Source organism: Diorhabda sublineata, chromosome 11 (assembly GCF_026230105.1).
Source record: "Diorhabda sublineata isolate icDioSubl1.1 chromosome 11, icDioSubl1.1, whole genome shotgun sequence".
In the NCBI taxonomy this organism is placed as follows: Eukaryota; Metazoa; Arthropoda; class Insecta; order Coleoptera; family Chrysomelidae; genus Diorhabda; species Diorhabda sublineata.
In genome coordinates, this window is record NC_079484.1 from 2,562,489 (window position 1) to 2,584,856 (window position 22,368).

A 22,368-nucleotide genomic window follows, 5' to 3' on the forward strand; every position below is an offset into this window, starting at 1 on the left:
TTTTTTCATTTTCTTTTTGGAAAACCGAAAGTACCATTGTCGAAACTAACATAAACATAAAACTAACTATGTTTTTGTATGTTTTTTTTAATACTTAATGCTTCGTAAAAACTACGATTTAAATAAATTTTAGAATTACCGACTTTTTCATTATTTCACCCTGTAACTTTAATAAAAAATAAAATATATTTTCGTGAATTTTTCGTGTAACCCTGGTATATACAGAATACTCCGCCCTTTTCAAAAATTAAACACGTAAAGAATGTTCAAAGGCTCTAACAAATTAATCATTATTATTGAGATTTATAATTCGAGAAATCGTTTCTATAAAATGACGGTTAACCTAGAAATCATTTCATATTTTGATAAATAGCAATTTAGTATAAAATATGAGATTTCTCGACAGTATTGATTGGATTGTTATTGTAAATACCAAAGAAAAAAACAGTATTTTTCAATTATTTTCAACTTGGTACTCTAAAAGTTTGATAAGCTGTTTAAAAATCTTGCAGCAAGTTTTTTTTAACAAGTAAGTCTGTTTATTGGCCTCCTTTATATTTAAATTTCACAAAAATTCCGTTTAAAAATAATTTGGTTAAGAAATTTTTGTTCTACTACAGGGTGTGACATATTTTTTGCACTTTTGAAATATAAATACGAAAATTACTTATTTTTTTTAAAATTACCGTACAATTGATTTCTCAAAACGAAAATTATGTTAAATAACCAAGCAGAGCACGATTATAAAAAGTGAAAATTCAAAGAGAGTCGTTTCTTTTTATATACGGTGCGTCTACGTAAATTGGCGATATATGGGACATAACTTTTTTATTATGAATTTTACGAAAAAAAGGTATTCTTTATAAAAAATTCAGCATGGTCCAAAACCTAGAATTCAATCATCAGATGTTAAATTTTTTCAGTCGTATACGAGGTTTGTCAAAAAATGTGATTTTTGCTCTAAAGTACTTTTCTTTTTTGATAATATCGAAAATTGTTATAAAGAAAAGATGTTTAGAATTAAAAATAGCTTTTAAATATTCAACATTGTTTATTTAGATCAAAAAAAATTTTTTTTCTATATTTTCTCTGCGATTACGTTGGAAATTTTGGAAATTTAAGTTTCTAAATCAACTTTTAAAAACAATTATCTCTTAATTTTTATCGAACACTGAAAACCTTCAAGTTGTTTAATCACTAGTTTGTAACATTCTATTTAAATAAACAATGTTGATATTGTCAAAAAGAAAAGTACTTTACACATTTTTTTACAAACCTCGTATACGACTGAAAAAATTTAACATCTGATGATTGACTTTTAGGTTTTGGACCACGCTGAACTTTTTATGAAGAATAACTTTTTTTCGTAAAATTAATAATAAAAAAGTTATGTCCCATATACCGCCAATTTACGTGGACACACTGTATATTATACGAGATGATCCCAAAAGTACCTGGCCCAATAATGTTCGAAAAATCTTCAACCGCCGAGACAGAAAATAGTCCGAACGAGCTAAATCTGGCGAATAGGGAACATGAGGTAGCAAGTCAAACATTGTCTTGATAAAACATTTTCTTATCAATCAAATTCGTCCTTTTATGCTCGATTTGGTACGGCCTCGTTTAAACTCTGCTATTTTACAGTTGATAATCAAAGAACAGTCTCATCCAGACTAGAATCTAGTCCAGCTTTTATATCGGTTGTTTACAAATTCACTGGAAATTCACTAAATAACTTGAAACATAATCTGGTGTGGAGATTGTGGCCAGGTACTTCTAGGACCATCCTCGTAAGTACGTGGCTCCAATGCAAAAAAGGAAAGGATGGAATGTATAATTTCGATCTTCTATATAATGACAAAAAGTTAGTCATGAAGATATAATCAATTTGCTAAATAGCCAAGCGTGCTGTAAAACATTCCTGGCTTCTCCTGGAAGACTTTTAATCTACTCGGTAGTTATCTGCTCAAAATCTGCTCAAGATTAAGAAGACACACGCATTGGTGAATTAGACGGATGAGAACCTGCAGATTTAGCCATTGGTTAACCTTCCGAGGCGCATCAGCTAAAGTCTAATCACACCGAGGATGAATCTAGAACTTCCGGAAGCTGTTCCTGGTACTAAAAGTAATCCAAGGAGTCGTTTTCAACATGGACGAACTCTAGTTATACATTCATCGAGATATTTGATCTGTATAGTAGATTTTTTCGTTGTAGGTTAGAGTAATGGTAAGTGTATACATGTGGTTCCTTCTGGTAATCTCGAATGGTTATAAAATTCCGCTTCCACGTCACAATACGTATGTTGTTGCGAGGTTTATGCCTAGAATTATCGAAGCATTCAATTACTCATTAATACTACATACAGATGACGATTCTGTCTACGATGAGGGCAGACACCCATTTTCACAGACATATTACAGCTTCAGACATGATTTATTGAATAACCATACACGTCCACTTGGTCTAAATTACATGCATATTGTAGATTCCAATGAATTGCTTCAGGATGGAAATTTTTTTCATATAGAATCAAAGGTAATGTATGAAGAAAATAGTTTTGTCTGTCCTCGTGTGCAGCTCTACCAATGCTTCTTTAATTTTCTGTCTCGATCTACTATAAAAACAAATAGTATACATCACACTAGATCTGAGCTAGCGCGGACTGCAAAAAGTCCCAAACTTGTGCCAATTATGTACAACTCTGGCCCTGGCTTGGAAGCCATTCTTGGCCCAGACTTGGTGGGACTCTGGAATTATAACAATGTCCCTCGTATGGTTTACAACCCTGGGCCATGCTTGATTGTGCAGATAGGACCAAAACTGGTTTGCAAGCTTGGGACGCGCTTAGTTACTTAGATAGATCCAAGGCTAGTTTGCAGATCTAGGCTTGGTGAAACTCAGGGATGACAATAATGTCCCTCGCTTGTTTTGCAACCCCGGATGCCCAGGTAAACCCACGATTGGACTGGTCCAAGGCTGCTGCTTGTAAAAATAGATTACCCAGAGTTACCAAGAGTTCGGCAAGCTTGGTTGAATATAGGAGAGCCGTGGTCGGGTTACCCACAGTTTAGTCAGGCTTGGACCATGATTGGTTCGCCTAAGTAGGGTTTGGCACAAGCTAAGCCCCGTCGTTCTAGTCTTACATGAGAATCAACTAACTTGGCCCAGACAGACTCGACGGGGCTCTGGAATGATAACAGTATCCCTCGTATGGTTTACAACCCTGGGCCATGCTTGATTGTGCAGATAGGACCAAAACTGGTTTGCAAGCTTGGGACGCGCTTAGTTACTTAGATAGATCCAAGGCCTGTTTGCAGATCTAGGCTTGGCGAAACTCGGGGATGACAATAATGTCCCTCGCTTGGCTTGCAACCCCGGATGCCCAAGTAAACCCACGATTGGACTGGTCCAAGGCTGCTGCTTGTAAAAATAGATTACCCAGAGTTACCAAGAGTTCGGCAAGCTTGGTTGAATATAGGAGAGCCGTGGTCGGGTTACCCACAGTTTAGTCAGGCTTGGACCATGATTGGTTCGCCTAAGTAGGGTTTGGCACAAGCTAAGCCCCGTCGTTCTAGTCTTAGATAAGAATCAACTCTGCCAAAACTCCTTTGTATAATGTATCCTTATCTGGGCGAAGCACAAAATTTCCTTCAGGAGCTCTACAACAGTCTTATTCATATATTTCGGCGGTTGCAAAGTTTTCCAGAAGGAGAAATGTCTTCTGAATTTACTTTCTCGTTTTCCAAAACTTTTAGCGAGCGAAAACTTGTTGTCGCTTCATTTTGTTCCTTTGGAATCTTGCTTACATATTTCTGACTAATTTTCCAAACTGACTATACACTGGATGTCGAAATTGCCAATAAGAAACCGGGCAAGGAAGAAGATACAAAAAGCTAACAGGAGACCCAACGAAAAAGCTAAGAGGAAATCCCTAATCTGGAAGAAAAATATATCAAAATTATTAGTCATATGGGGTTGGGATGATCCCAAAAGTACCTGGTCTGAGATGATGCGTAGTATTTGTTTGGCAGTGAATTTGTAAACGTGGAAAAAATTGGTGAATCAATTGGTCGACCAAATGAGGTTACGACTCCAGAAATGTTGAAGAAAATCCACAAAGCGGTACTGGATGATCGACGACTGAAAGTGCGCGAGGTAGCAGACTTAGTAAGCAGTACTTTGCGTATTAATTGAAAATTTGGACATGAGAAAGCTGTGCGCAATATGGGTGCTGCGTTTGCTCACAATGGAACCAAAACAGCTTCGCGAAATAAACCGAATATTCGCGCCGTTTCATAACTATGGATGTTTCCTCAATTTACACTCCAAACAAAAGAATGAAAAGGAAGTACCGGCTCCAAAGAAGGCAAAAACCGTCCATCAGCAGGCAAGATCATGACGACAACGTTTAAGCGCAGAAATCAAGCAAAAACGGCCGTATTTGGTTGGTTATAACAAGTGTCGGAATTAAGGAATTACCACCTCATGAACACTAGTCGCCAGATTTAGTTCCCCCGGATTATTTTCTGTTTCCATACTTATTGAACAGTGTATGGAACTAAAAGAGGATTACTTTGAAAAATAAACATATTTTTGTGTTTTTTTTTGTTGAGCCAGGTACTTCTGTACCTGGTGTGTTGTGATTCACTTCATTCAAACCCACCCTTCTTTTAGGTGAATAAAAGAGATGTTGTAGTTATAATAGAAAATGGTGTCGAAGTACCACAGGAGCTGCTCAACCTACTCTATTTCGCTAAAGTTATTTTTGTTGTTAAATTGAATACGTCTCAATTATTTTACTGCACATTTCCATCTCATGAATTGATCTGTCGCCTGAAGAGAATCAAACCAACGGATAATTTACTTCGTTTGAAAAAAACGGATACGAGTGGAGTTTTGAAATCGGAAATTGTCGGATATACCATAAGCAAACCATATATTTATGTCAGGTATAATTTTTAAAAAAATATTAACTAAATTTCGCGCAATATTATTGTTGCAAAACATTTTTACTTGCCCAAAATATCATTAAGGGTGCCAGGCAAATTGAGAGTTGATTTGAAAATTCCCTGGGTAGAAAAAGTTTCATTAGATTATGATTTTACTCAAAAAAAGAGATTTTTTCGATATATTCGGCATCTTGCGACGTGAATATGTTCCTATCGACCAAAGAATTCTATATTAGCGTACTGGAACACTTGAGGGAACGTCCTAACCCACCAAGACAAGTACTTTGGTGCAGGCATTCAAGCCTAAATTGGTGACAAACCTCCGAATACTTTAATACAGCTCCGATTTTATTTATAGAAATTAATAATTTAGAATTAAGCTTATCTTATCCTCGATATCAAGATCTACATGGTCGCAAGGTGTGCAAATTGTTTTTAAGGGGTGAAAACCATCCCTTATCGAAAAATACCATTATTAAAGTTTTTCCTACTTTTTTTCTAATCAAATGTTTTACGTTTATGCAACATAAATATCTTAACATATTGTATGATAGTAAATTTATATATTTTAAGTATCAACCCTTAAAAACCTTTAAAAACTACCCTTGTGATGAAAATAATATAGGAAATAATCTTTTAACGATTTAAAACACTGTAATTTCATTTTTACTGTGAAAAAATCTTAGCATTTTAATAAAATTTAATTGGTTATTATTATTCAACCCTTTAAAACCACCCCTTTTCAGAAAATGAAACAGAAATAAATCTAATGACTGCCAACTTTTAGATTTCGCATTTTTTTTTGGTATTAAAGTTTCATGTCTCTACTTGAAGTAATTTTCAATTGTCTATACCTTGTCAACCCTTAAGAACCACCCCTTTGGTCTCTTAGAACTCTCAATTGTACCTACAGGCAACTTAGCGCCAAAATTTGAAACATTTTCATATTTTCCAATTCAAAAATTTTTATTTTTTATGTAACTCCGTTAATTTTGAAGCTATCGCATCCTAAAAAAAACCATTTCAAGGGTAATTTTCAAGGCTATAAGCTTATGTATGTTACAAGGGCTTGAAACCCTCCACATTTTATTAATAAAGGGTCAAAGGGCTGTGGATAAGTAAACCTCACAATATAGTGACAGATTAATTTGGTTATAACTCCGTCAATTTTTATGATACAAAAAAAATAAAAAAAGAAAAATAATCTACATAAAAAATGCTTGAATTTGATAGTTTATTTGTTTCTTTATCTCTCATAGTTATGGAGAAAAAATGATTAAAAAAAATATTTTTTTCAAAAATTATTATTTAATGCTAATTTTTTTCAAAATTATGCATTTACAATAAGCCAAACTTCCATATGTCGTAAATAACATCGAAATAAACCATTTGTTACAAGGAATAAGTTTAATTTTGATTTTCAATGAAATGGCATTAGTTTTAGTGCAATTCTTTTAGCTTCAACTATTTTACATCATATCTCACTGAAATTCTAGTCGAAACGATTTTTGTCACTAATCATTCGAAAGGTCTTTTTAAGCTCTTTAAAAAGTACTCTATGACTTTTTTTTGAAAAATTTACCTTTTTCCAGTTATTTGAGCTTAAATACTCAATTACGTAAAACAAAAATTATTCAAGTATCTATAACTTATAATAACTTGCTTTAGGTAGAACATCAAGATGTTAAAATATAGTTTAATTTATTCGTTTTTTTATAAGCTTCATTTTTGTTAATCACAATTTTTTCGATAAAATGCCTCATTACAGAGTTATTCGTAAAAAACTATTGAAAACGTGGTTTTTTTGACGAAAAATCGTACTTTTCAATTGCGAATAACTCAAAAACTATTAATCTGGCGAAAAAACTTTATATGACATATTTTACTTTAAATTTGCTGATATTTCGATTTATGGGGTTTGCACACTTCGGCACCATGTAGTTCTAGCTTTTTGGATACCTATTGAACGGCTCATTCCTCATTAATTGTTACCCCTGCCATTTTGTTTTAGTTTTTAAGAGTTAGACCTTTAAGGAGCTCATCGTAGTGGCTCAAAGAATTTCTACATATCCGCAATCGATTTATTGGTATTCTTGTGTCATATAAACGCACTGAATGCACTATGAAAAGTTAATTCAATAATACATTTGTTCAAAATGAAGATGTAATCATAGTAAGACTTGAAATTTTCAGAAATGGTCAAGTGGTAGGCTTGGAATCAAAGCTAATGAAATTATTGGGTTCGATTTGTAACTTTACATATTCCCTTGTAAGTTACGATGATATTGAAATAGATGGAAATAAAGTGGAACTGATGTTAAACGATGTAAGTATCTTCATCAAAAAATCCATATTGGATTGAATATCACATCAATCTATTCAAAATATGTCACTCCAAATCACACGCGTTCGGCAAATCAATGGGAAATCAGTAATCGCGATCGTGGTTATCATATATACCCATTAAATTCATAGAATCCATTCCAATCCAATCACTCTCTCTATATTTAATATTAGCTCTATGGTAATATTACAGATGACAGATGACAGATGCTTAACATAGTTGTCAAAAATTCAAAATGTTAAATAGTTAAATATAAAACGAATTGAAAATAAGTGCAATAAATCTTGCAACACATATATCAATACTACCAACGTTTAGAATTTAATTTCCCCTGATATACATGCAAAGATTGTTAAAAGATTATAGCGGTACGCAAAATGAACGCGAACATGACGCGCTATGAACGTCGAAGTTCACCAACTTTCTACTTGTTATACGCGCTAAACGTCAATAACATAACCTCTGTTCAGAATTGCAATAAATCTTACAACACAAATATCAATACTACCAACGTTTAGAATTTAATTTCCTCTGATACACATGCAAAGAGATTATAGCAAAATGAACGCCAGCATGACGCGCTCTAGTGGTTCATAAATTTCAAAGATAGTTCAACTTGTTGTTACGCGCTATGGACGTCGAAATTCTACTTGTTATACGCGCTAAACGTCAATAACATAACCTCACTTTTTTACTCTACTTTGTAGCTACACGTGGTAATTTAATAATTCAATAATTCGCAAAATAAAATCTCTGTAACTCTCCAAAATAGGGAATAATTTTTCCAACAATGGATTTTTTCCATTTGAAAACTCCATGACAAAAATTGGTGACTAACTCCTCGATCTAATCGACACGCAGGTTTTCTTATTGGATGTTTCGTTAAGTTTCCCTTAAATAAGATCAAAAATTGATCATAAAGTAACTGCAGATATTTCTATTGAAATTGAGGGGTCTCAGGCACCAGCGCTGTGTCAAATGTCACTTAGGTTATGTTTACTATAGAAGCAGTGTCATGTTGACGTTTATTCCGTGTACCGCTTAATGCTTGATACATCGTGAAGTTGGCTGCGACAGCGAATTGACAGTTAAGTTTATGTGTAGGTTATAACAATAATAATTAAAACATAGTGTAATTATAAGCTGTTTATAAAAATATTTCGATGGATTGTCTCTTCCGTAGATTGCAGAAAGCAAAATTTCGTGGGCTATAGGTGCAATTTTCTTGAATGACATTAGATTAAGTAGATTCGAAGGAACCAGGAACATATTCATAGACGGATACGCGGCTATGTTCAACAAAGAATTTATAACGCCCCCAAATAAGAAATTATTACAAACGACAATTTTTCAATCAATTTCAATTTTCATTGGATTGATTGTTGCTGTAATTGTTTATTTATACGCCAAATTAATTCGTACTCGGTTTAATGTATATCACATTTTAATGGTAAGTAACCTAAGTCTTCTCTTTTACCACTAAGTGTCATTTACAATTCGATAATTGACAGAAATGACAGTTATTCACAATCTAATGTCAAAATGGCGGCCGTGGGGTAAACAATCGATTTCTTTGTACCTACGTACCTAAGAATGGACTACCGGCAAGATCAGAACTTTTTGAAGAAGTGGTTGGGTAACAGTTATAAAATAAATATATTAAACGGTTGATGTTATTTTTAATCACAATAAATTTAATTAGTATTTTTACAATAAGAAGGTGGCGCTGATGTCCTACCCCGCACTGCAGGCTTCACTTGCACGCGCCTATTGTATTTTCTGTCCATTTCGATAGTTGTTCCAATAAATATTTCATTTTAGTTGATTTTTGGACCATTAACGGATCAATCGTATTCAACGAGAATAATTAAAGGAACCACGATACGAACGTTGTTTATAACATGGTGGATCAGCTGCTACATCGCTACAATTTGTTATAAAACTTATTTATTATCAACTTTAGTACAAAGACATATACACAAGAATACTATTGAAGATTTGTGGGAACAAAATTTCAAATTTCAAGTAATTAATTTTTTCAGTATTTAGCTTTTTGACATTTTGAACGAATTTTTGCACTGTAGCAAGTCTCTGACAAGTGTGCAAACTTTAAATTGAATCTAAACACTTCAGGACCTTCAATCAATTAAATAGATTGTTTAAAAGTTTATTAGAAAAGTAACAAAATAATAATCCAATCGCTTTGTCATGAATCAAATAAGTTTTTCACTCGAACCAACACGGTTTTTGCTTCCGTCGAAATTCCCGCCAAAACCATCCAGGTACATCCTCCAAAAGCTATGTTTCGTCCAATTGACGTGCTCTATGACAAATCGTAGACGGACTGCTCGGTGGGTTGAGCTCAATTTGGCGCTTTTTCGGCTCAAAGTTAACTGCCATAAGTCTTCTTCTTAATGTCCAGCTACTCCTCGCGTTTCTCTTAACTTTTGTTCGGCTTGAGCACCAGTGAGGGCCCGATTTGTTGATAAAGACAACACTGCGCAAATCTTTCTCCAGGTCTTCTGTAAACTCGTCCTCTTCTATCGTTTCCATACTGGCACACTCTCCGCTTTCGTCTGAGAAGAGATCGCGGCCCCATAGCTGGTCAGTTCAATTGACGTGCTCTATGACAAATCGTAGACGGGCTGCTCGGTTATCTGAGCTCAATTTGGCGCTTTTTTGGCTCAAAGTTAACTGCCATAAGTCTTCTTCTTAATGTCCAGCTACTCCTCGCGTTTCTCTTAACTTTTGTTCGGCTTGAACACCAGTGAGGGCCCGATGTGTTGATAAAGACAACACTGCGCAAATCTTTCTCCAGGTCTTCTGTAAACTCGTCCTCTTCTATCGTTTCCATACTGGCACACTCTCCGCTTTCGTCTGAGAAGAGATCGCGGCCCCATAGCTGGTCAGTTCAATTGACGTGCTCTATGACAAATCGTAGACGGGCTGCTCGGTTATCTGAGCTCAATTTGGCGCTTTTTCGGCTCAAAGTTAACTGCCATAAGTCTTCTTCTTAATGTCCAGCTACTCCTCGCGTTTCTCTTAACTTTTGTTCGGCTTGAACACCAGTGAGGGCCCGATGTGTTGATAAAGACAACACTGCGCAAATCTTTCTCCAGGTCTTCTGTAAACTCGTCCTCTTCTATCGTTTCCATACTGGCACACTCTCCGCTTTCGTCTGAGAAGAGATCGGAGCTCCGTAGTTGGTCAGTTCAATTGACGTACTCTATGACAAATCGTAGACGGGCTGCTCGGTTATCTGAGCTCAATTTGGCGCTTTTTTGGCTCAAAGTTAACTGCCATAAGTCTTCTTCTTACTGTCCAGCTACTCCTCGCGTTTCTCTTAACTTTTGTTCGGCTTGAACACCAGTGAGAGCCCGATGTGTTGATAAAGACAACACTGCGCAAATCTTTCTCCAGGTCTTCTGTAAACTCGTCCTCTTCTATCGTTTCCATACTGGCACACTCTCCGCTTTCGTCTGAGAAGAGATCGGAGCTCCGTAGTTGGTCAGTTCAATTGACGTACTCTATGACAAATCGTAGACGGACTGCTCGGTTATCTGAGCCCAATTTGGCGCTTTTTTGGCTCAAAGTTAACTGCCGTAAGTCTTCTTCTTACTGTCCAGCTACTGCTCGCGTTTCTCTTAACTTTTGTTCGGCTTGAACACCAGTGAGAGCCCGATGTGCTGATAAAGACAACACTGCGCAAATCTTTCTCCAGGTCTTCTGTAAACTCGTCCTCTTCTATCGTTTCCATGCAGGTACACTCTCCGCTTTCGTCTGAGAAGAGATCGCAGCCCCATAGTTGGTCAGTTCAATTGACGTACTCTATGACAAATCGTAGACGGGCTGCTCGGTTATCTGAGCCCAATTTGGCGCTTTTTTGGCTCAAAGTTAACTGCCATAAGTCTTCTTCTTACTGTCCAGCTACTCCTCGCGTTTCTCTTAACTTTTGTTCGGCTTGAACACCAGTGAGAGCCCGATGTGCTGATAAAGACAACACTGCGCAAATCTTTCTCCAGGTCTTCTGTAAACTCGTCCTCTTCTATCGTTTCCATGCAGGTACACTCTCCGCTTTCGTCTGAGAAGAGATCGCAGCCCCATAGTTGGTCAGTTCAATTGACGTACTCTATGACAAATCGTAGACGGACTGCTCGGTTATCTGAGCCCAATTTGGCGCTTTTTTGGCTCAAAGTTAACTGCCGTAAGTCTTCTTCTTACTGTCCAGCTACTGCTCGCGTTTCTCTTAACTTTTGTTCGGCTTGAACACCAGTGAGAGCCCGATGTGCTGATAAAGACAACACTGCGCAAATCTTTCTCCAGGTCTTCTGTAAACTCGTCCTCTTCTATCGTTTCCATGCAGGTACACTCTCCGCTTTCGTCTGAGAAGAGATCGCAGCCCCATAGTTGGTCAGTTCAATTGACGTACTCTATGACAAATCGTAGACGGACTGCTCGGTTATCTGAGCCCAATTTGGCGCTTTTTTGGCTCAAAGTTAACTGCCGTAAGTCTTCTTCTTACTGTCCAGCTACTGCTCGCGTTTCTCTTAACTTTTGTTCGGCTTGAACACCAGTGAGAGCCCGATGTGCTGATAAAGACAACACTGCGCAAATCTTTCTCCAGGTCTTCTGTAAACTCGTCCTCTTCTATCGTTTCCATGCAGGTACACTCTCCGCTTTCGTCTGAGAAGAGATCGCAGCCCCATAGTTGGTCAGTTCAATTGACGTACTCTATGACAAATCGTAGACGGACTGCTCGGTTATCTGAGCCCAATTTGGCGCTTTTTTGGCTCAAAGTTAACTGCCGTAAGTCTTCTTCTTACTGTCCAGCTACTGCTCGCGTTTCTCTTAACTTTTGTTCGGCTTGAACACCAGTGAGAGCCCGATGTGCTGATAAAGACAACACTGCGCAAATCTTTCTCCAGGTCTTCTGTAAACTCGTCCTCTTCTATCGTTTCCATGCAGGTACACTCTCCGCTTTCGTCTGAGAAGAGATCGCAGCCCCATAGTTGGTCAGTTCAATTGACGTACTCTATGACAAATCGTAGACGGGCTGCTCGGTTATCTGAGCTCAATTTGGCGCTTGTTTGGCTCAAAGTTAACTGCCATAAGTCTTCTTCTTAATGTCCAGCTACTCCTCGCGTTTCTCTTAACTTTTGTTCGGCTTGAGCACCAGTGAGGGCCCGATTTGTTGATAAAGACAACACTGCGCAAATCTTTCTCCAGGTCTTCTGTAAACTCGTCCTCTTCTATCGTTTCCATACTGGCACACTCTCCGCTTTCGTCTGAGAAGAGATCGGAGCTCCGTAGTTGGTCAGTTCAATTGACGTACTCTATGACAAATCGTAGACGGGCTGCTCGGTTATCTGAGCTCAATTTGGCGCTTTTTTGGCTCAAAGTTAACTGCCATAAGTCTTCTTCTTAATGTCCAGCTACTCCTCGCGTTTCTCTTAACTTTTGTTCGGCTTGAACACCAGTGAGGTCCCGATTTGTTGATAAAGACAACACTGCGCAAATCTTTCTCCAGGTCTTCTGTAAACTCGTCCTCTTCTATCGTTTCCATGCAGGTACACTCTCCGCTTTCGTCTGAGAAGAGATCGCAGCCCCATAGTTGGTCAGTTCAATTGACGTACTCTATGACAAATCGTAGACGGGCTGCTCGGTTATCTGAGCCCAATTTGGCGCTTTTTTGGCTCAAAGTTAACTGCCATAAGTCTTCTTCTTACTGTCCAGCTACTCCTCGCGTTTCTCTTAACTTTTGTTCGGCTTGAACACCAGTGAGGGCCCGATGTGTTGATAAAGACAACACTGCGCAAATCTTTCTCCAGGTCTTCTGTAAACTCGTCCTCTTCTATCGTTTCCATACTGGCACACTCTCCGCTTTCGTCTGAGAAGAGATCGCAGCCCCATAGTTGGTCAGTTCAATTGACGTACTCTATGACAAATCGTAGACGGACTGCTCGGTTATCTGAGCCCAATTTGGCGCTTTTTTGGCTCAAAGTTAACTGCCGTAAGTCTTCTTCTTACTGTCCAGCTACTGCTCGCGTTTCTCTTAACTTTTGTTCGGCTTGAACACCAGTGAGAGCCCGATGTGCTGATAAAGACAACACTGCGCAAATCTTTCTCCAGGTCTTCTGTAAACTCGTCCTCTTCTATCGTTTCCATGCAGGTACACTCTCCGCTTTCGTCTGAGAAGAGATCGCAGCCCCATAGTTGGTCAGTTCAATTGACGTACTCTATGACAAATCGTAGACGGGCTGCTCGGTTATCTGAGCTCAATTTGGCGCTTGTTTGGCTCAAAGTTAACTGCCATAAGTCTTCTTCTTAATGTCCAGCTACTCCTCGCGTTTCTCTTAACTTTTGTTCGGCTTGAGCACCAGTGAGGGCCCGATTTGTTGATAAAGACAACACTGCGCAAATCTTTCTCCAGGTCTTCTGTAAACTCGTCCTCTTCTATCGTTTCCATACTGGCACACTCTCCGCTTTCGTCTGAGAAGAGATCGGAGCTCCGTAGTTGGTCAGTTCAATTGACGTACTCTATGACAAATCGTAGACGGGCTGCTCGGTTATCTGAGCCCAATTTGGCGCTTTTTTGGCTCAAAGTTAACTGCCATAAGTCTTCTTCTTACTGTCCAGCTACTCCTCGCGTTTCTCTTAACTTTTGTTCGGCTTGAACACCAGTGAGGGCCCGATGTGTTGATAAAGACAACACTGCGCAAATCTTTCTCCAGGTCTTCTGTAAACTCGTCCTCTTCTATCGTTTCCATACTGGCACACTCTCCGCTTTCGTCTGAGAAGAGATCGGAGCTCCGTAGTTGGTCAGTTCAATTGACGTACTCTATGACAAATCGTAGACGGGCTGCTCGGTTATCTGAGCTCAATTTGGCGCTTTTTTGGCTCAAAGTTAACTGCCATAAGTCTTCTTCTTAATGTCCAGCTACTCCTCGCGTTTCTCTTAACTTTTGTTCGGCTTGAACACCAGTGAGGGCCCGATGTGTTGATAAAGACAACACTGCGCAAATCTTTCTCCAGGTCTTCTGTAAACTCGTCCTCTTCTATCGTTTCCATACTGGCACACTCTCCGCTTTCGTCTGAGAAGAGATCGCGGCCCCATAGCTGGTCAGTTCAATTGACGTGCTCTATGACAAATCGTAGACGGACTGCTCGGTGGGTTGAGCTCAATTTGGCGCTTTTTCGGCTCAAAGTTAACTGCCATAAGTCTTCTTCTTAATGTCCAGCTACTCCTCGCGTTTCTCTTAACTTTTGTTCGGCTTGAACACCAGTGAGGGCCCGATTTGTTGATAAAGACAACACTGCGCAAATCTTTCTCCAGGTCTTCTGTAAACTCGTCCTCTTCTATCGTTTCCATACTGGCACACTCTCCGCTTTCGTCTGAGAAGAGATCGCGGCCCCATAGCTGGTCAGTTCAATTGACGTGCTCTATGACAAATCGTAGACGGACTGCTCGGTGGGTTGAGCTCAATTTGGCGCTTTTTCGGCTCAAAGTTAACTGCCATAAGTCTTCTTCTTAATGTCCAGCTACTCCTCGCGTTTCTCTTAACTTTTGTTCGGCTTGAACACCAGTGAGGGCCCGATGTGTTGATAAAGACAACACTGCGCAAATCTTTCTCCAGGTCTTCTGTAAACTCGTCCTCTTCTATCGTTTCCATACTGGCACACTCTCCGCTTTCGTCTGAGAAGAGATCGCGGCCCCATAGCTGGTCAGTTCAATTGACGTGCTCTATGACAAATCGTAGACGGGCTGCTCGGTTATCTGAGCTCAATTTGGCGCTTTTTTGGCTCAAAGTTAACTGCCATAAGTCTTCTTCTTAATGTCCAGCTACTCCTCGCGTTTCTCTTAACTTTTGTTCGGCTTGAACACCAGTGAGAGCCCGATGTGCTGATAAAGACAACACTGCGCAAATCTTTCTCCAGGTCTTCTGTAAACTCGTCCTCTTCTATCGTTTCCATACTGGCACACTCTCCGCTTTCGTCTGAGAAGAGATCGCGGCCCCATAGCTGGTCAGTTCAATTGACGTGCTCTATGACAAATCGTAGACGGACTGCTCGGTGGGTTGAGCTCAATTTGGCGCTTTTTTGGCTCAAAGTTAACTGCCATAAGTCTTCTTCTTAATGTCCAGCTACTCCTCGCGTTTCTCTTAACTTTTGTTCGGCTTGAACACCAGTGAGAGCCCGATGTGCTGATAAAGACAACACTGCGCAAATCTTTCTCCAGGTCTTCTGTAAACTCGTCCTCTTCTATCGTTTCCATACTGGCACACTCTCCGCTTTCGTCTGAGAAGAGATCGCGGCCCCATAGCTGGTCAGTTCAATTGACGTGCTCTATGACAAATCGTAGACGGACTGCTCGGTGGGTTGAGCTCAATTTGGCGCTTTTTTGGCTCAAAGTTAACTGCCTTAAGTCTTCTTCTTACTGTCCAGCTACTCTCAGCTCTTGTTCGATTTGACAATAGTCAAGATTCGGTTTCTGAGCGATGTGCTGACAATGAACCGGCCATCCCTATCAGATAAGCTACTTTTCCATCCGATACCGCCTCTTATATTAAAGTTACTAGCTTCTTGGTAAGGACGGTAACCTCTGGAAGCATTAGACTGATTCTTGTTCAGCGCAGTAACCACTTCTAGCTGGCATGGTCTTGTCGCAATAGGATGATCGCTTGACCAGCTAAGAAAAATACAATTTCGTGTTCAGTTTTTTGCCAGTCGATTTTTTCGCTCACGTGTGCATTTTCAAACAATCCTTTTATTAATTTTCAAACATTTTAGTGTAGCGAATACGACTATTATTTCATAAAATCCGAATGCGAACGTTATCCATCTTCCGGTTGCTCCATTTTGATGTCAAGACTTTCTTTTAACAATGATATATGTAGCATGACGTCCACTATGCTACAGTCTAAAGTTGCAATTATAGGAGAAGTATTTGCACTGAATACTCTCGTAAGTATAATTATAAATCGTTTAAAACAACTACTACAGATTGAGGTTTCGCCAACTCTTACTTGTTGCTCCGATTGATTACGTCAATCTGAATCAGGCAACTTTTGAAGATTCGGCGAAATGTCAAGAAGAAGTAGTTAGAGAATGGCCTAATTAACCACGAACATTCAACCAATGAACGGTTGCTGAAGCGCCTTATAAAATGAATTCAAGAATATTGGAGAGAATTGGATTGTATGCGTGGGTAACTGAGAACGGCTTAAAAAACGAGTCGCCACTTCTTTTAGAAGACATACCTTTAGCCATTCGTCGTATTACGACATGATTTTATTTATTAAATCAATTATTTGGCCGTCCAGATCTCCAGATCTAGCCTGCTCGGATTTTTATTCGTGAGGCTGAATAAAAGATCTCGTTGACACCAATAGACCCACGATGTTCTTTGAGAAGCCGATCAGGCGCTTTTGTTTGAACCCTTTGGTATCGTTAGGCAGGTTGTGGGGTTTGCCCAGATAATGTGGTCTGCAGTTTCGTCCTCCTCCATGCACCAGCGGTACTCCTGATCATCCGTGAAGCCCATGGTGTGAAGGCGACGTCTTGGATGGCAGTCGGAGCAATATGGACCTTCGTTTGTCTCATGCCAGGTCAGGCATGTCTTCATCCATCTCTGCCGAACTCGCCTTGCAAAAAAACTGTTGAGGGACGTGATTACAGCGCTTTTGGTCACACCAAGAATGAGTTCTGGGTCCATTGGTGGGTTCGCGGATACCAGTCTAGCGAGTGAATTCGCTTCGTCGTTGCCCGAGTGACCGGGCACCCAACCGAGCTGGATCTTGCACCAGATTTTGAAGGACTCTCCAGCACTACCCTAGAGTTTAGAAATTACTGCGTTCCTATTGTGTATTGCACGTCAACGGGTCTGCTCAGATTTCCTTGAGAGGTTAGGAAAAGATCTGCTTTGAAAATGGACCCGATTTGAGTGGATGGAAGCGGTAAAGCTAAAACGGCAGAGCTCCTAAAGGTCCTCGCCAAAGAAGACTTCCATCACCGCTTTTATCCATTGAAAATACGTATGGAAATCTTTTTTTTTTTCCTTCAATATAATCCGTTCCTGAGATATGATCGACGACCGTTCTTAGTTGCCCACTCGGTACATATACTTCGTAACGAAATAATCATGTTAATTAGACATTTTTTTTAGTATATCAGGTTTTGTAATTTGAGTTCGCTTGATGTGGGTAGAATTAGTTTCACGGATAATAAATTATTTGGAACACAGATGCATTTTTGGCCTTTGTTAAGAAATTCGGTTTGGATAAAGTCGTTCAACAAGTTAATAATAACGCTGGAGGAATCAGGAATTTTTTCCCATTGGTAAATTACACTTTTGTATTCGTTTTACCATATAGTAGAGGAAAATTTCTATTTCTTTTGATATTTTAATACTTTATTGACTGTATTTTTAAATGCGTTGTTATGCTTAATAATTTTCTATATTCCAAATCTATATCCCAAATTTATATATAATAATATACTGATACGAGCTAACTTAGTAAAAGAATCAGATATATCTGTCTGCCCTTCTTGAGTACATCCACATGGAAATTCTTCTGGAACATTTTTCGTACAAGTACAACAACAAAAACAATTTAATTGAAGGTCTAATTAACGAAATGTTACGAACGCGTCTCTGCCCTGGAGCCGGCCCTGCCTAGATTTTTCACCGTAAACTGTATTTTTTGGTATGTTTGAGTCTATAATTTCATTAATATTCTCGTCGGCATTACAACCAAATCGTAACATTTTGAAATATTAATTATCGACTTGTCAAAATCTGTTTTCAATATAATTTTGTTAGGTTAGGTTAGGTTGGTTCTGAGTACTGTAGCATTGCCAAATGGCGCTACAAAAATCAAAACAGTCGAACTATTCAGTTTACAATTTTTGTTGCATATTTATTTTTTCAGGGTTGCGGAAGAAATGGGTAGTATATCACAGAGACTCACAAGAAAATCTAAGAATCCTACTTTACAGATAATGCAAATGGAAGAAATATATTTTCCTTTAACTTTACTATTAGGTGGATATTTAATATCAATAGTAGTATTTGTACAAGAAATTATCCCAATCACAATACTCAGAAACAAAATTTTCGGCCCTAAACCGGGTATATTCCAAAAATAAAGTTACTTAAAGATTAAAATTCGCCATTGATGACTTTTGACGTAAATTACAACACAATACACTGAAACAACAAGCAGGATACATATTAAATATTTACTTAATTAAAATTATGAGGCTATAGATTGTTTAGGAAAAATTGTACAATTGCAATCCATATATTTTTGTCGATTGTCATAATTTCTTCTTTAAAATTAAGTATTTCGTAGCACTTCACGTCTGTATACATATTTTATTGTTGTGTATGTATAGGAAACTTTTCTTAGTGTATAACTTGTTGTTTCATCACCACTTGAAAAGATTGTCGACTATTTTTGGATAATAACTTTTTCACTACACTTCGTATGTCTTCACTTGTTACTAATCATGTGATTTGATTTTAAAATTTTTTGTGCTCTATAAGTTTACGAGACTTTCAAAACTTTCACTCAAGCATAACAGAGTATTTATGTTTTAAATTTATCCAAGTAATGAATAATTCCAGTTTTGGATCGCAGAATATGATCACCTTTTTTAAATTATCCCATATTTATAAGTTATAAATCCAAAAGAATTGATATTATCTCTCCAGTAAGTAAAATAACATTTTTTTCGACTTCATATAACAAACTGATTTTAATGTCAGAAACGTTTCACGCTGTTGTCACATTTTCAAGCACATAGATAAAAATATTTTATTGTCTGATATATACCGACTGAGATTTATACATATACATTCATATTGGTTATAATTTTAATAACTAAATAGAAACACAATAACAATTATTTTATTTCTTAACTCTTCTTATGTATAAGGCATCAAATTGACCTTTACTCTGACGTCATACTCTACAAACTAATGGAATAAATCGAAACGAAATATTTACTGTTACTAGGGACGGGCTATCGATATTTTTTCAAGAAATAATCGATAAATTTTATATTGAAGTATCGTTAAACGACATTTTATATTAATTATATATTCCACTTAGTAGCGTAATATTTTCCTCGTTCTAATTATAAATTAATTACTTACATATCGCAGTGCTGCTTCGATATGTAACAGTGACATAATAACAGTCTGTTACTTCATATCACTGTCTTTCAGCAACTGACGTCACTCGTAGATCGGGCAACCTATTATCTACCAACCTTGATCGAGTACTCTTTTAAATATGGCGCTATATATGCCGATAACGCTTAATTCAAGTTGATTACTTTGTTTGCGGGTTTGATTAAGGATAGGTGTGATTATATTTGCCTTTATAAGTGTTGTTTCAATGGGGTTAATCGAGAGTTGTTCTTAATCACCCCAGCTTTAGATTTTGTTTTGCATCCGAGCAGAGGTTATGTCCTTATGCTTGCCCCTTAGTACCATTACTAGATCATCCGCTTACCTTCGAATTTCAAATACATCGCTGCTAAATCTAGTGAAGTTTTTCTCCAATACCAATAACCATAATTCAGGTGATAGAACTCCGCCTTGTGGACAGCCTTTTACAGTGAAAGTGCATTTTGCATAAGCAAATTATTTGGTGTGAAATGGATTTTGCGAGAGTCATACCTCTAAGGTATTGTTCTAAGGCTTTCTCTATAGTTTTTAAGAAATATGAGGTAAGGCAATTTGGGCGATAAGATTTTGGTTGATGGTATGAACACTACTAGAATCCGGCTTCAAAAGATGTTTCTTCATTACTTCAAAGCCTTTTTGTAGTATAGCTGGAAAAATGTCGTCTTTAATGAGTGATTTGTAGTGATTGAAACTCTCAATACTTGATACTGTTTATTGAAAAGATTTTTCGTGCCAGAATTTTACTTCCGTTAGGAAGATTAGTCCCTTACGTTTCCTATATTAAACTTTGGCAGTGGTGGTATAGAAGGATAAAAAAATTCCACATCCTTTAAATTATTTATTTATAGTTTTATATTGATACAAATACAACAAATCGAATATTTATGCTTAGAGTTAATACAATATAAATTTTATTTCTCACTTATTCCAAAAAATAATTGATTTTTTAGAAATAATTTCGGGCAATGGACTAAAAGGACAAATTAAGTAACTATGCATAATAATATAAGAATTATTCAGCAAATTTGTGTTGAATAAGTAACAAGAATGTTGATATTTTGAAATCTGTGTCACAAGCTGTATAAAAGTCAATGAAATAATCTTCAATTTGTAAAAATTTGTTGAAACCTGTTTTTGTAAAAAAATTTATTATTAAATAAATAAAAAAACTTGACGGATTTCAAGAATAAATGAGAAATAATTTAAAAATCACTTGTTTTTTGCAAAAAAGTGTGTATTGCATGTTACAATGTATCAGTCATAAAGAACATTCAAAAATATATATTCTATTTAAATAATTAAAATATTTGAGCGAATAATTGCAGTATTTTTGTTTAAAATATTCTTTCCTATCTTAATAATAATATTGTGATGACATTTGCACTTTGTAAGGCCACCTTATCACAGGTAAATATTTGTTCTGTATTGTGTTTTCAACAACAAATATACAGAGAAACAAAATATTAACAAAAATACAAAATTGGAAATTTACAGTTATACTATAGCCAAAAATACTTTGTGATTCAAACAAAAATTTGGTACAAATTTTTACCGGTCCTGTAGCGTAAAAATAATAAAAAATTTGATTGGGTCTGTTATCAAAAATATATTTAGAAATGAGTGGGTGAGGAAAATTTATTTTACCCATTGGTTAGTTAACAATTTTAGTATAGAAACTCAAAAAACCACTGAAAATAAAATGAAATAATTCTCACGATACTTTATTTTCAACATACAAGGTGTTCTTATAAAATTAATTCTTGTAAAATCTTATTATTGTTGAAAATTTGTTAAGAAACAGTTAGATTGACTGAAATATCTGAAAATCAAGCAGATGGAAAAAGGAATTCCATATTTAATAGAAATAACTTGTATTATTAAGAAAATGATGCCCCATTATATCATTACCACTTAGTATATAAAAAAGGTAAGCAAATTGTGCAAAAAAATACTATCAATGATCAAAACATCAAATTTTCTGGGTATATATAATATTTGTAGGGAAAAAGTAAAAATAATTGATAATAAATAACACTGAGAGTTATCAAGCCCAAACTTATAGTAATTTTAGTCACTAGTTTAGAAATGCTTGAGTTATGAAAACTGGAGAAATCTGGAGTTCCAATCGACACCAAGAAACTTCTAGAAATGTCAATCATTATGTAACTTGACGATTTCTTAGGAAACGGTACCCGGCGAGTGATAAACCACCATTACCATCCCCATTCATAAGAAAGGAAAGATGAAGGACCCAAGTAATTTAGCATATGTCTTAGCACCATAATGAAACTTCTAATAAGGATATTAACACAAATTATAGAAATAAATTAAGAGCATCAAAGCTTCAGACAAATTATAGAGTATAACAATCCTCCAGTTTTCTAGTGATCTTTATGAAAAGGAAAAAATTTTTTCTCGAAACTAGATGATGAACTTGAGGGTTTTAAACGAAACGTGATGAACGACAAATAAATTAGATCTAATGTTTTTTTTTTCCTTATACATCGAATAATTTGTGATAAACATCCACAATATCATATTTAATAAAAAATAATATCAAAGAAAGTTGTCATTATTTTTTTAGTTACATAAATTTCAGCCATGCAGAGGGAGCAATTCCTATATCAGGGCCAACTCTAACAAACCCTCCTCTTTTAACACATTTCCCTTATCCTACCTAAAAATTTTCCAACGAATCTCTCTCTCTCTCTCTACCTAAATTGAAAATTATATACAAAATCTTTATTGTGTTAGTTTTCTGGAACACATACGAGGAGATCAAATGGTTAGTACCTAATGCCTTACAAAAAATAACAAAAAAAAACCGTTGTAGATACGAAAATTACTAACAAAACAGCATAATGATGTTTTGAAAAATC

At 36.9% G+C, this 22,368-nt stretch overlaps 1 protein-coding gene across 1 annotated transcript; it reads left to right on the top strand.

The window, feature by feature from the left end:
* The first annotated feature begins 379 nt into the window (after positions 1–379).
* Positions 380–20,808, top strand: LOC130450254 (uncharacterized). Its single transcript, XM_056788551.1, has 8 exons — positions 380–529; positions 2,218–2,538; positions 4,678–4,952; positions 7,146–7,278; positions 9,118–9,321; positions 16,084–16,257; positions 17,459–17,631; positions 18,225–20,808. The coding sequence occupies exons 2-8, from the start codon at positions 2,227–2,229 to the stop codon at positions 18,439–18,441; spliced, it is 1,488 nt and encodes a 495-aa protein (XP_056644529.1). The 5' UTR covers positions 380–529; positions 2,218–2,226; the 3' UTR covers positions 18,442–20,808.
* Positions 20,809–22,368: the final 1,560 nt, after the last annotated feature.

Coding starts and splice junctions, on each gene's coding strand:
- LOC130450254 (XM_056788551.1), top strand. CDS start 2,227: ATGGTAAGTGTATACATGTGGTTCCTTCTGGTAATCTCGAATGGTTAT. Junction 2,539..4,677: donor TTTTTCATATAGAATCAAAG/GTAATGTATGAA, acceptor CCCTTCTTTTAG/GTGAATAAAAGAGATGTTGT. Junction 4,953..7,145: donor AAACCATATATTTATGTCAG/GTATAATTTTTA, acceptor TGAAATTTTCAG/AAATGGTCAAGTGGTAGGCT.